Source organism: Palaemon carinicauda, chromosome 1, assembly GCF_036898095.1.
Source record: "Palaemon carinicauda isolate YSFRI2023 chromosome 1, ASM3689809v2, whole genome shotgun sequence".
Classification (NCBI taxonomy): Eukaryota; Metazoa; Arthropoda; class Malacostraca; order Decapoda; family Palaemonidae; genus Palaemon; species Palaemon carinicauda.
The window spans coordinates 116,683,706-116,699,124 of NC_090725.1; the positions used below are offsets into that span (position 1 = coordinate 116,683,706).

Genomic DNA, 15,419 nt, shown 5'->3' on the forward strand with positions numbered 1-15,419 from the left:
TGGCTCAGGAACCGGATCATCTCCAAAAGTTAATGGAGTCGCCCACGGCCTGAGATTTATCTTGGTAGAAATTTCTTCAAGATCCATCAATTTCTTTTGACTTAATCTTTAAAATTATGAAAAATGCAAGTCTGGATCTAGAATACGAATTATCTCCAAAATTTAATGAAGTTGTCCATGACTTAAAATGTGTGTTGAAAATTTCGACAAAATCCGTTGTGTAGTTTTGCTGTAATTCAGTTTACAGACACAGCCAAATAAATAAATAAATGAATAAATAAATCGACTTGATTTTATAACCTCCTTGGAGGAAGTAATAAAGACTTTATGGGCTGAATATATAGAATCTCATGGCAATAAACATGATTGCAACTTACATATTCGAGAGACATTATTGTAACCCACGTCAAGAATTTTAAGGTTCCACCAAGCGGCAGATTGGATGCCCTCGAGCGTTGTCAAATTGTTGTTTTGCAAAAGAAGAATCTCAGCCGAAGAGGGGGCCACCTAAGGCATAGTTTTGAGACCTAAATAAAAGAAGAGTTTCAAATTAACATAAAGGCCACCGTTATTCGGGGGTTAGGATTTAAGGGACCGGAATAACAAGTCTTAGCAAACTAATAGTAGAATTGAATGTCATTTTGATAGAATGTTAACTATGTTATTTACTGATTTCATTAAACCTCTGAACATTTCCCTTTGTTTAGAGGTAATTAGAATTAAGTCGTTACTTATCAAAACTTATCCTTATTTGACTAAAAAATCGTTATGTAGAGGAAATTATTTATATAAACTATTTAATAGGGATTATCTTTACAGTTTCACGATTTTTACTTCATTTAGGGACGTGTAAACCTTTCCCTTTCTCACTTTTAATCGCAAAGAAAGGCAATAGATATGTAATTTGATATCGAGGGAACACATTAATATTGGCATTTAACCAAGAGTTATACATTTGTAAAACATTGAAATCAATTTCAATATCAAAGACAGACAATAAATAAATAATTTTATATCAAGGAAACACATTGTTTTTAGCATTTTACCAAAAGTTATACATCTGTAAAGTATTGAAACCAATTTCAGTATCAAAGAAAGACAATAAATATATAATTTGATATCAAGGAAACACATTGTTGTTAGTATTTTACCAAAAGTTATACATTTGTAAAACACCAAAAGAAAAAGAAAATAGAAATCAAGTGCTCTTCCCATCTCAAAATCCTTCCTCACCAATATTGCTGCAATCGACAATCTTCTCCTTGCTATTGCAATGGCATCCTGGAGGACACGAATTCCACTGGCATTTGGACAAGGCAATCTTCTCCCTGAAACGAAGCTCTTCCTCCCCAACCGCTAAACCCCGGCCGCTTTCCTTCCCAGGCACATGAACCTCGGTAGGCAGCGATTGGAGAAAATGCCAAAGGTGAAACGTTAGGCAGTTTTCGCTGGCTTCTCCAAAAGCATTCCCTGCGAGGAAAGATGAAATGCTTCATAATACTTAATTTTGCATCCATATTTGAAGAATAAAAGATTCAGACTAAAGAGAAGCAACTTGGGTAAATAGTTAATTCTAATACTAACATTCATGCTTTCTCCTTCATATGGTTCAATACTACGCAGTATTCTAGAAGTTTTATTCAAACTAAGACCAGATTGTGCAATTGTCTTCCTAATAAAATAGCTCTTCAGAAGTTGAGACTTCATGCGAATGTTTTTATGTTAAACAAGCTGACATGAGTCTTTCTTCATAGTTTACATATGGGATATCTATTTTAACATTGTTACTGATCTTAAGATATTTTACATTAATTATTCACTACTTCTCTTGTAGTTCATTTATTTCCTATATCCTTTCCTCAATGGGCTATTTTCCCTGTTGGAGTCCTTTGGTTTATAGCATTCTGCATTTCCAACTAGTGCTGTAGCTTGGATACTACTACTACTACTACTACTACTACTACTACTACTACTAAAAATAATAATACTAATAATGATATTAATAATAATATTATTATTATTATTATTATTATTATTATTATTATAAGGACATTTACTTGCAAAATGGAATTTCACCTATACTGATATGCTTCTTTTATAACAATGTATAACCAAGAAATAATATGAATTTCACTTGTGCAACTCCTAAGCCTTTTCAAGTCTGAATATCGACAAATTCTTTCGTGATTTTAAATGTTTTAACCTCACGTGATAACTATCATATTCCGATTCATAAAAACCTATACTCAAATGATAATTACAACCAGTTTATTGTGACTAGCATTTAGGCTTTCAAGGGTTAAACTTGTCGTATCTTATTATGAGGTACTTAGTATTTGAAGTTAGCAATGTGACGGGCCAAGAGTAGATTGTGACTCAAAAGGCGAGATGAAAGCAACTGAGTAACTTTGTTACAGAACATCGAGTTTAAATATACACACCAACTCGCGGCAAGAAGGTCACAAAATACAACAGGGTATTTTTTGTCCAACCGGTAACCGGTTCTGTTAATAGTTAACAATAAGAAAAGCAGACAGATTGATGCACGTTGCTGTCTTTGCGAGGGGAGAGCGAAGATACAAAGGATGATATATACAAAAAAGAGAAATGTCGTTAATATGTACGATCGTGTGACACACGGGTGGTACATGGCTCCCCCCTAAAAATGACATACTGTGTATGTTAAAAAGGGCACCCTGATCTAGAGAGGTGAACTGTAGGCGAGTCATCTGGCAGGAGATAAGCAGGTTTTAGACGATCAATGGAGACCCAGTCTTCTTTGCCACAAATGTTTAGTAGGAATGCTTTTGGATTGCGTCAAGGGGCCCATGTAAGGGGGCGTTAGCAGTGGTTTGCTGGTGTCATTGCGTAAGAAGACGTGTGTTGCAGAGTGCAAGTCTGTCACTATGTGATCCATTGCTGGGGGCTTCCAAGTCTGGCGGCATGAAGTAAATTTTCCCACGACGTGACGTATGCGCTGGAGATCGTAGGAGGAGATTGCAGATGGAAAAAATTCGGTAGAGACGACCAACGGGTCGCCATACACCATTTCAGCTGCCGAGGCGTCCAGGGCGTCTTTATGAGTGGTCTTCAGTCCCAGGAGGACCCAGGGAAGCTAAGTAAACCAACGGGACATCAAAGCTGCTTTGAGGGTGCGATGAAAACATTCAATCATTCCATTGGGAGCGGGGTTATAGGCAGTTGTCTGATGTAGGGTGATGCCCAGAAGTAATATGCTCAGGGATACCAAATCTTGCAATCCATCCTAAGAGTAAGGCAGATGTACATGGGAATGGTTTCAGGCCAACGAGTGGAGCGGTCGATGACGGTAAACAGGTAACGATGTCCTTGTGATGTGGGTAGGGGGCCTACAACGTCGACGTGAATGTGGCCTAAATGACACAGAGGTTGAGAAAAGGTGCCCACTCCTGAATCTGTGTGTCGATGTACTTTGAAAGTTTGGCAAGAAGTACATGCTCGGACCCAATCCTTAGCATCCTTAGAAATGCCGTGCCAAATGAACTTCGTCTTCAGCAGCTGTGCAGTAGAACGGCGTGAGGGATGTGAAAGGCCATGAATGAAATCAAACACCTGTTGGTGCATGGGAGCAAGAATCCAAGGTTGCGGTCTACCAGTACTGACATCACAGAGGAGGGTGGTGTTGGAGTCGTCGAGGGGGACGTCTTCCCAACGGAGGGATGTGCAGGATGTCCTACATGCTTGATACTCTGGATCCTGTCGTTGGGCTTCAGCCAAGGCATTGTAATCCAATCCCAGTTTAATGGGGGCTAACGTGTTTCTTGACGGGGCATCGGCAACGGGATTCATTTTCCCAGGGACGTGTCGAAGGGTCAAATTGTATTCAGCCACGGCGTAGAGATGTTGGCGTTGATGTACCAGGCGTCAGACTGTCAAGTGAATGTGTGCACCAGAGGCATGTGGTCTGTGCGAATGGCAAAGGGCGTATCTTCTAAGAAATAGCGAAAGTGACGGACAGCCAAGTGCACCACCAGAAATTCGCGATCGAAGGTAGAATAACATGATTCTGTCTTGGACAGTTTTCTGCTGAAGAAGGCCAATGGGCGGTGCGAGCCGTTGACCAGCTGTACGAATACTGCACCAATAGCGACGTGGCTGGCATCGGTGGAGAGAAGGGAAGGGGCATGTGGGATGGGGAAAGTGAGAGCAGCAGTGGTTGATAGGGCATTCTTTGTGTTGCAGAAGGCCGCTTCTTGAAGGGGACCCCACTTCAGGTCTATTGGCTTTCCTTGAGGGAGGCGTAGAGGGGAGCAAGAGTGACGCAAATGGCTAGCAGAAAACAGTGATAATAGTTGATCAAGCCCGAGAATTCCTGCAGTGTTTTGACGGTCAAGGGCGTGGGGAAGTTCTGAATGGCTGCTACATTCTCAGGGAGGGAATGGACTCTTTCAAGAGTGATGCGGTGCCCTAAGAACAACACTTCGTTGGCACCAAAGGTACACTTGTCGTACCGGACTACAAGGCCGTTTTGTTGCAGGCGGTCGAGCACGATACGCAGGTGATGGAGGTGTTCCTCTTTTGAGAAAGAGAACACAATTATGTTGTCCACGTAACATACACAGAAGGGGAGGTCCCCTAAGATGCCATCCATGAGACGTTGAAAAGTGGCCCCAGAATTACGAAGGCCAAAACAGGAGTAATTGAAGGTGTATGCACCGAAGGGAGTGGTGATTGCTATCTTTGGGATGTCTTCTGGTTTCATAGGCACCTGATAGTACCCCTTCAAGAAGTCGAGCGTGGAGAAAACCTTCGTTTTGTGCAGGTAGGAGGTCACGTCGGCGATGTTTGGGAAGGGGTAGTGATCCGGTTCTGTTTGCGTGTTCAGACACCTGTAATCCCCAAACGGACAGAGGGAGCCGTCTTTCTTCAGGGTGATGTGTAAAGGTGACGACCATGGGCTGGAGGCCTTTTGGCAAAGGCCTATTTCTTCCATTTCGGCGAACGTCTGTTTGGTGCCTGCCAATCGATCCAGTGCCAGACATCTGAATTTTGCAAAGACTGGGGGCTCCGTCGTCTTGATATGGTGATAATTACTGTGTTTGGCAGGGGCCGTGAGCGTTTTGCGAAGTTCTGGACGGAAAACTTTCGGGTACGACCTAAGGAGGTGGGGATTGGCATCCATGGGTGTGCTGATGTGAGGTGCGAGGTTGAAGGGGGCGGGTTGAAGAGGTGTCGCCAAGTATGAGTCTGCGTTGACCAATCGTCGGTGGGTGACATCGACCAGAAGGTGGAAATGAGAGAGAAAATCCGCACCGAGGATTGGCAATGTGATGACAGCAACGAGAAACTTCCAATTAAATTTACCGTTTCCAAACGATAATGTGAGGTTCTCGTAACCATAGTTGGGTATCGCAGATCTCTTGGCAGCTACCAGGTGGACGTCAGCAGACTTAGACAGACTACGTCGTGTCCTGAAGAGTTCCCTTGGCAAAAGGAAACGACAATCACCCGTGTTTACCAAAAACCGTACGCCCGTTCCTGCATCATGTAAAAAGAATAGATTAGAATATGGGAGGCCACCGCCACGAGCGATGGCCTACTTACACGTTTTTTGGCCACTGACAATCCTTGCCACATTTTTCTGTGTCATCCCCAAATCTGTAGTGGTAGTAGAAAAACTGCGGCCGATGCGCGGCAGTAAGTGGCTGTAGAAGACGTTGGTTGGGGGGCGCGAGCAAGTTGTGGGTGATGGGTGGCTTTGTAGCCGCTCGGGCACATCACGGGGTAGGCGTGTATTTCCTACTGCATTCACGTCACCTTGGGTTGACGTTGAATAGGCGTCCTCTTCGTCAGGAGTGGAGGCGTTGATAGAGGTCTTGAAGGTCGTGAAGTGGCTGTCCATAAGGGCATTGACTTTGATCATCAAATCCTTTATGGGTAAACTATCGACATTGGGTATGGCAGCGCGTACAGGTTCGGATAAACGGCATACCCAAAGGGCACGAAGTAGGCTCACCTCACAAGGAGAGCCGTCTGCGGCACGTTGCAGGCGAGCGATACTGGTCATTTCCCTGAGGGCGAGCGAAGCCCTTTGGTCCCCCAACGGTTGTTGAGAGAGCTGAAAAAGCTTTGCTATACTGGCAGCTGGCGTCAGCGAGTACTGCTGCAGAAGGTATGTTTTGAGGGCGTCATACGCTATTGGGGTTTCTCCTTGTTTACAAAGCCAGTCGGAGATTTCCGGGCAGGTGTCCTCGGGTATCGCTGCGAGAACATAATCTGCTTTGGTGGTTAAGTGAGTGACGCCCTTGATGCGGACCAGGACTTCTGCGTGCAGAAACTAAGCAGACGCTTTTCGCTGGCGAATGATGAAAGTTTAAATGGGGTGGTGCTAACTTCCGAGGAGTCCGCCATTGTACCAGTGAGGGGGGGAGGCGGGAGGAGTGAGTTAACTTCCAGGGTCACCTATGTAACGGGCCAAGAGTAGGTTGTGACTCAAAAGGCAAGATGAAAGCAACTGAGTAACTTTATTACAGAACATTGAGTTTATATATACACACCAAGTCCCGGCAAGAAGGTCACAAAATACAACAGGCTATTTCTTCTCCAGCCGGCAACCGGTTCTGTTAACCGTTAACAATAAGAAAAGCAAACAGGATGATGCACGTTGCTGTCAGTGCGAGGAAAGAGCGAAGATACAAAGGATAATATATACAAAAAAGAGAAATGTTGTTACTATGAATGATCGTGTGACACACGGGTGGTACAACAACGTAGATAAGATCTCAATTATATTAAACTCGACTTGAAGGATTTAAACTGCGAAATTCCTGTGATCTTAACCATTTAACTTAAAAGCCGAGCTTAATAGACATATTTTTTTTGTTCTAAAAATACCAAAATTTATATATAAGCTTCTAAAAAGATTATTCAGAGAAGTAACTTCAATCTGGGTTAACTTATTCTTGACACACACACACAGGCTCCCCCAAACCCTCCATCTTTAACTTCGAAGGATGATGAGGTTTCAGACACTACAAACGACTATGGAGGATGAGTAGATCTCGAACCCCAGTCCAGTAAAACGCGAGGCAGAGACGTTGCCGATTCTCATGAAAGGAACTATTTGAAATCAGACCAGATTTTTCAAAATATGGTGGGGTTAGGCAATTTTCGGTAGGAATTACACTAGATTTATTTCTGATGGCAAATGAGCTCATCTAATTATAATCAACTAATTTTAAAGAATTCAGTGCACCCAATTCAACAATTAAAATAAATGTTGATTTCCAATTTTGTTTTATCTGTAGTTTAAAATTCTCTCATTGGGTATGCTTACAGATAATTTCAAACTCAGTAAATTTTTTCGTTAGGCTTCTAATTTCTATACAGCAAAGTGGCCGGCAAATGTTGGGATAACATTGAATATATATATATATATATATATATATATATATATATATATATATATATATATATATATATATATATATATATATATATATATATTTATATATATATATTAGGGCTATATAACAACAAAAAACAAATGCAGCCGTTTCTAGTACACTGCAGAAAAATGGCCCAATATATATCCTTAGGCATGTTGGGGATTTGGCCATATTCATCACCACACTGGCCAATGCAGATTGGTGATGGTGGAAGATTTTAGTCTTATTTCTCACAGCAAACCAACCAATTATGGGTGGCCCTGACTAGTACAAGTTTAATTTTGGATTTTAAAGAATCTAAAAGATCAGAATTGCGAATCATTGGAAATCCTTTTCTCACAGATCTCACAATCAATACCTTGTTCAAACCAAGTTTCACCACTTTACCATCAAATGATTTACATAATCTCTTTGTATAAATTAACTTTAACATGGGGAAGTCAAGCTATTTGAAGAAGAAGACGAGATTTTACAACTTACCGGAGATATTGAGCGAGAAACTGTTATTGCGTAAAGCAGAGAGCAATGAAGGAGGTATTTCTTTCAGGCGATTATTCGAGACGTCCAGCACTTCCATAATCCCAACATCATTCTGGTTATGAGATTGCTGGTTGGTCAACAAGTCTTCTTCCACTTTGATTATTCTCAATATACAATTCGAGAGATTCAAGTAGATCATCTTATGGATGAAATCTGCAAAGTAAAATAATAATTTTCATTTGGAAAAAAATATAAATGAAGTATAATAGATTAAAAAATGTTACATTTCTTACAATTTCTATATTGTTTTTATCTGCATCTGCATATGTATATATATATATATATATATATATATATATATATATATATAAACATACACATATATACACATATGTCGGTAGTAGGTAGTAGGTTGGCCAGGGCACCAGCTGCCCTTGAGATACTACCATTAGAGAGACATTGGATCCTTTGACTGGCCAGACAGTAATGCATTGGATCCCTCTCTCTGGTTACAGCTTATTTTTTCTTTGCCTACACATACACCGAATAGTCTGGCCTATTCTTTACGGATTCTCGTCTTTCCTCATACACCTGCCAACAATGAGATTACTAAACACTTCTTCACCCAAGGGGTTAATTACTGCACTGCAATTGTTCAGTTTACTTTCCTCTTGGTAAGGGTAGAAGAGACTCTTTAGCTATGGTAAGCAGCTCTTCTAGGAGAAGGACACTCCAAAATTAAACCATCGCTCTGTAGTCTTGGTTAGTGCCATAGCTTCTGTACCATGGTCTTCCACTGTCTTGGGTTAGAGTTCTCTTGCTTGAGGGTACACTCGGGCACACTATTCAATCTTATTTTTTTTCTCTTCCTCTTGTTTTTTTTTTTTTTTTTTAATGGTGTGATGGGCAGGCTTAATAGAAGGGCCATAGATGCCTGGTGGTTTATCAAGAGGTTGTCTTTTCGTTATCTGATTCTTTTTCTTCTCAAAACCATCCTTACTGTCCTCCCTGCACTTGAAGTGGCTATCCTGGAGGGTATTTAGCCTTGCATGGTGTATCCGCTCCTCCATGTTGACCAGTTTTACCGACTTTTTACTATAGTCTATGGGTTTGATCAATCGCTTTATTTATAATTCTGTACATATTGCTTTTGTTGTAATTCTTGTTAATCTAGTTTTTAAGTACAACGTCTCTTTTTTATTAATATTAATTCTTATACTGTCTAGAGACATTGAGCAAAATCCGGGACCAGTACGTCCTAGATTTCGTCAATGTCGTCTTCTGTATTGCAATATCCGTGGTCTTCATGCAAATATTCAAGACCTGACAGTTGTGTCCAGACTGTATGATATTCTTTAGTGCTCAGAAACTTTGGTTTCTAATATGAGGAACTCATCTGAGCTCCTTATAACTGATTTTAACCCTGGATAGGTACGCTCCTCGGACACCCCTTTAAGGGTATACTCGGACGCAAACGACCCCGACGCCAAAAAAAATTCTTGAAAAATCAGTTTTTGCAGTAACCTCCTTTTTTCTTTTGCCAAAAAAAACTTCAATGAATGCTTAAAACAACTGTAAAGATAAATACTACTCATCTGCAGAAAAACTATTTATTATAAATATTGTAAAAAATTAAGTATAAAAAAAGACCTGACATAAAAATTCATAAAAAAAAGTTTATACATATATACACAAATCCTTTTAGGAATTGATTCTTGAATGTTTAGGACACATCTTGATGTATTTTGGATGAAGTCAGACCCATGGAGGTGAAGATCTGAAATGAGAAAAAAAGGGTAACTTTTTTTGGCCAAAAAAATTTGTCCAAATTTCATAAATTTTTTTGGGTACCCAAATGAAATAGGAAGTGGCTAATTTTTTTAGGGAATAAACATATGTTATCCTAAAATAGAAATATGTAAAAAAATCTTCATTATTTTGTAAATTACATTTATATCAGGGGCCATATCTAAAGGTAATTTTTTGAGTACTTAGAAATTTCGTAAAAAAAATACATATATTTAATATATAATATGATATTTATGCAGGTAAAAATTTACCAAAATATCACAAATTCTATAGGGAACAAGAATATATATAGATAGGGCAACTTACGCTTCGGATATGTCCACAAAATGGCCGCCAACCACACCGACTCAGACTCCCTAATCTGCCACTTGAAATGTAGGAAGGGTATGTCAATTTCAAGGTGTTATTTACTAATATAATTATTATTGGATATGCATAAAAATTGTATGGTGGGTTGCTGGATAATTGTCGATTATTTTACGACTATAAAATTAAAATTCGGACCCAAAAATTTTTTTTGAAGGGAAATAAAATCGAAAAAAAAATGTAAAACAATAGAATATTTTAGCTAAAAAAATTTGATGATATTCAATCAAAAAAGAAGTAAACAAAAAATTCCGACAAATAAACATCTAGAGGATTCATTACTCTGTGATAGTTCCTTAGTACGTAGTAATTTTGAAAGAATTGGGAAAAAACGAAAAAATGGCAATCACCGGAAAATCAAACACATACCTATATATACGCCATATCTGGCTAAAAAAAAGATAGGCATGGGTAGCCAGATCATCTAGAAACACTCTCCAACACTATAAAAATATAAGTTTTGCGACACTACTTGCCAATTCCTTACGGTAACATGACTAAGCAAAAAAATGCAAAACAAATAAAAAGGGGCACTCGCGGAAAAATGGCTAACATTCTAATATACGGCATTTCAGAAAAAAAAAATTCAGCCACGTACTAGGCAAACCATCAAGGCACATTTTCCGACAAATAAACATCTAAATGAATCATTACTCTGTGATAGTTCCTTAGTACGTAGTAATTTTGAAAGAAATGGGAAAAAACGAAAAAATAGCAATCACAGGAAAATCGAACACATACCTATATATACGCCATATCTGGCTAAAAAAAAAAAGATAGGCATGGGTAGCCAGATCATCTAGAAACACTTTCCAACGCTATAAAATTATAAGTTTTGCGACACTACTTGCCAATTCCTTACGGTAACATGACTAAGCAAAAAAATGCAAAACAAATAAAAAGGGGCACTCGTGGAAAAATGGCCATTCTAATATACGGCATTTCAGAAAAAAAAATTTCAGCCACGTGCTAGGCAAACCATCAAGGCACATTTTCCGACAAATAAACATATAAATGAATCATTACTCTGTGATAGTTCCTTAGTACGTAGTAATTTTGAAAGAAATGGGAAAAAACGAAAAATTGGCAATCACAGGAAAATCGAACACATACTTATATATACGCCATATCTGGCTAAAAAAAAAATAGGCATGGGTAGCCAGATCATCTAGAAACACTTTCCAACACTATAAAAATATAAGTTTTGCGACACTACTTGCCAATTCCTTACGGTAACATGAATAAGCAAAAAAATGCAAAACAAATAAAAAGGGGCACTCGCGGTAAAATGCCCAACATTCTAATATACGGCATCTCAGATAAAAAAAAAGACATGCACGTGTTAGCCCAACCATCAAGGCACACTTTCTAACACATAAACATGAAAAAAAAATCAATAATATACGGCAATTCCTTACTACGTAGTAAATTTTTACAAATATTGAAAAAAAAAACAGAAATTGGCAACCGCAGTTAAATACCCAATATACCAATAACTACGTCGTATCTGACAAAAGAAAATCACGCATGGGTAGCCAGATCATCTATACACACTTTCCAACACTAAAAAAGCAAAAGTTTTACGACACTATTTGGCAATATCTTACGGAAAAATGACTTGGCAAAAAAATGAAAAAAAATGAAAAAGGGGCACTCGCGGTAAAATGCCCGACATTCTAATATACGGCATCTCAGATAAAAAAAAAGACATGCACGTGTTAGCCCAACCATCAAGGCACACTTTCTAACACATAAACATGAAAAAAAAATGAATAATATACGGCAATTCCTTACTACGTAGTAATTTTTACAAATATTGAAAAAAAAACAGAAATTGGTAACCACAGTTAAATACCCAATATACCAATAACTACGTCGTATCTGACAAAAACAAAGTCACGCATGGGTAGCCAGATCATCTAGACACACTTTCCAACACTAAACAAGCAAAAGTTTTACGACACTATTTGGCAATATCTTACGGAAAAATGACTTGGCAAAAAAATGAAAAAAAATGAAAAAGGGGCACTCGTGGTAAAATGGTCCTCGTGGTGATGAACGACATTTTAACTAAAAAAAAAATCATGCACATGGTAGCCAAACAATCCACCAAGACTTTCCACAACTGATAACCTATACAAGTTGCACCATTCTACGACAATTTCATAATACATAATAACTTTGATAATTATGCAAATTACCTTAGAAGGGTAAACTCGGTTGCGCTCGACCCCGACGCGTCTCAGAAATCGGGGAAGGAGTACAGCTACAGCAATGCACATCTGGACACTACTAGAGCGTGTAGGGGAGACACCTCCTGCAGGTCGATCACCCACAAATTCAGTCACGGGGGTGAGTCACGTGAGAAAAACCTGTTTTTTTTTGACGCTCGGGGTCGCGAACGACCCATCGTACCTATCCAGGGTTAAGAAGCCCATAATGTTGAAACGTAATTCCATCCTTAGGGCCAGGGGAATGGTGGTGTATATTAGGACCAAGTACCCTGCTTCTCATAAGTTCTGCTATGAATGTGGATGTCATGAGATTCAGGTAATAAAAGTTTGTGGCAGGCATAACAGCTTTTATTTGTGTTCGATCTAACGGAATCCAGACATCTTTGATTGTCTTCTGACCATCATGGCTGAGATACAAGAAGATGATAGAAAGGCTTCTTTTGTCGTTGTTGGTGATTTTAATGCTCACCATAGGGAGTGGTTAAATTCTATCTTTCCTACCGATCGCCATGGCTTAAGAGCTTTAGATTTTGCCTCTGAATCAGGCTGTGAGCAAATGATAAGTGAAGCTACTCACAGGTCTGGTAATTGCTTGGACCTTGTATACACTGACTCCCCTGGCATTATAACTAGTAAGGTTGGTTCTCCAGTCAGGACATCTGGTCATGCCTTGATTTCAGTAGTAGTGAAGACTGAGCAACCTGTCCCTGATGTATCATACCCTTGTAAAATTTATATGATATCTCAAGCAGACTGGAATGGGATTTTGCATGATCTTTTGTGCTTGAATTGGTCACAATTATATAGTAGTGTTGATCCTTTTGTCCCTTTGAATGAGAATCTAGTCACCATATTTGATAGGCATATCCCTTCTTGTGTGCTAAGGTACCGAGTGAAGGACGAGCCGTGGTTCAGTGATGATTGTAGACGTGCTTATTTGGAGAAGCAGGAGGCCTATCATCTTTGGAAAGGTAACAGATCAGATTTGACCTGGAATAATTATACTCAGCTTAGAGCTTTTGCTCAGAGAGTTTATGCCTCAACGGAAAAGGAATACAATTATCCATAAAAAAACATTTCTGGTACAACTCAGGAACATAAATTGTGGTCTACCCTTAAATCTGCACTCTTTGGTGTAGATGCAACAGTTCCTCCTTTACTTAAACCAGATAGCTCAGTCTCTCACTGTCCAAAAGTTGGCTGATGTTTTTGACAGTAAACAGAGTAATGAAAAACTTGAACTTCCTCATTCATGTTTTCCTGAGGCTAAACTAACTAGTTTAGCTTTTTGATCTCGTGAAATTAAAGCTCTGTTGATGGACCTTGATGCTTATGGAGGTGTAGACCCAAATGGTATTTTTCTTTGTTTTTTATAAAGACTACTGATTTCTTAGCTCCAAAGTTATCTGTTATTTTGAACAAGTTAGCAAGAAGAGGAGCTTTTAGCACTTGTTGGAGAATTGGTAATGTTACTCCTTTATGTAAATGTGTTTGTGGTAGCTCAAGTCCAACTGATTACCGCCGAATTTCCATAACTCCCATATTATCTAAAGTTTTTGAACGTCTTTTGGCAAAACATCTTAATAGGTCTGCTGAAGGTAATCATCTATTCCCCAGTTTGCAATTTGGTTTTCGTAAAGGCCTTGGAGCATGTGATGCCCCTCTTACAATCCCCAATGCTGTACAGAAATCCCTTGATTGTAGTCAGGAAGTTCGTATGATTGGCCTTGATTTTAGTGCTGCCTTTGGCCGTGTTAATCATGAGGCCCTTGTTTTCAAGCTGAAACAGTTGGGAGTGGATGGGTCGTTTCTTAGCATTGTTATTGATATTTTAAGTAATAGATCTCAAAGAGTTGTTGTTTCTGGCACCATAGTGAGTATAGGAATGTGATATCTGGTGTTCCACAGAGTAGTGTTCTTGGTCCATTACTTTTCTTACTATATACACATGACATGTGGTTTGGTCTAGAAAACAAGCTTGTTGCATATGCAGATGATGCTACTCCCTTTGCATCAATTCCATCCCCTGAATGTTGATCTGGGGTTGCTGAATCCCTTAATAAAGACCTAGCTAAAATTAGTGCATGGTGTAAATTATGGGGTATGAAGTTGAATCCCAATAAAATCGAAGTATGATTGTAAGTAGGTTAAGGACAGTGGCTCCTCAACATCCGGATCTCAGTATTGATAATGTTTCTTTTACTTTGTATGACTCTTAATATTTTAGGTGTGATTCTCGACACCAAATTTACTTTTGAAAAACACATTAGGTTTGTGTCTTCTTCAATTGCACAAAGAATTGGCTTATTGAGAAAGTCTTTCAAGAATTTTGGTGATCAATCTATTCTGAAGAAGTGTTTTAATTCTTTCATTCTACTTTGTTTCGAGTATTGTTCTTCTGTCTGGTCTTCAGCTGCGGATTCTCATCTTAATTTGTTGGACAGAAACTTACGGTCCATTAAATTTCTTATTCCTGATCTAGATACTATTCTTTGGCACCGTCATTCAATTAGTTCATTATGCATGTTGCATAAGATTTTTCATAACTCTGACCATTCTTTACATTCAGATCTTCCTGTTCGTAATACTAGGCAGGCAGTTAATTCTAATAGCCAGGCCTTCTCCACCATGAGGCTCAATACTATACAGTAATCTAGAAGTTTTATTCCAGTTGTGACCAAGTTGTGGAGTGATCTTCCTAATCGGGTAGTTGAATCAGTAGAACTACAAAAGTTCAAAGTTGCAGCATATGTCTTTATGCTGACAGGCTGACATAAGTCTTTTTATAGTTTATATATGACATTCATGTTTTGACGTGGTTACTTTTTTTAGAATGATTTATTGTTAATTTGTTCTCATCATTTATTTATTTTCTTTTTTCCTTTCCTCACTGAGCTATTTTTCTCTATGTGAGCCCTTGGGCTTATAGCATCTGGCTTTTCTAACTAGGGTTGTAGCTTGGATAGCAATAATAATAATAATAATGATAAATATACATATATTTATACATGTATACATATATATACATATGTATAAACATATATATATATATATATATATATATATATATATATATATATATATATATATATATATATATATA

At 38.7% G+C, this 15,419-nt stretch overlaps 1 protein-coding gene across 1 annotated transcript in view; it reads right to left on the reverse strand.

The window, feature by feature from the left end:
• LOC137656122 (toll-like receptor 2) overlaps positions 1-15,419 on the reverse strand; it is a 50,460-nt gene that overhangs the window by 22,895 nt on the left and 12,146 nt on the right. Inside the window, 3 exon segments of the mRNA XM_068390326.1 lie at positions 378-527; positions 1,234-1,470; positions 7,908-8,120. Of these exon segments, the coding sequence (XP_068246427.1) occupies positions 378-527; positions 1,234-1,470; positions 7,908-8,120 (600 nt within the window).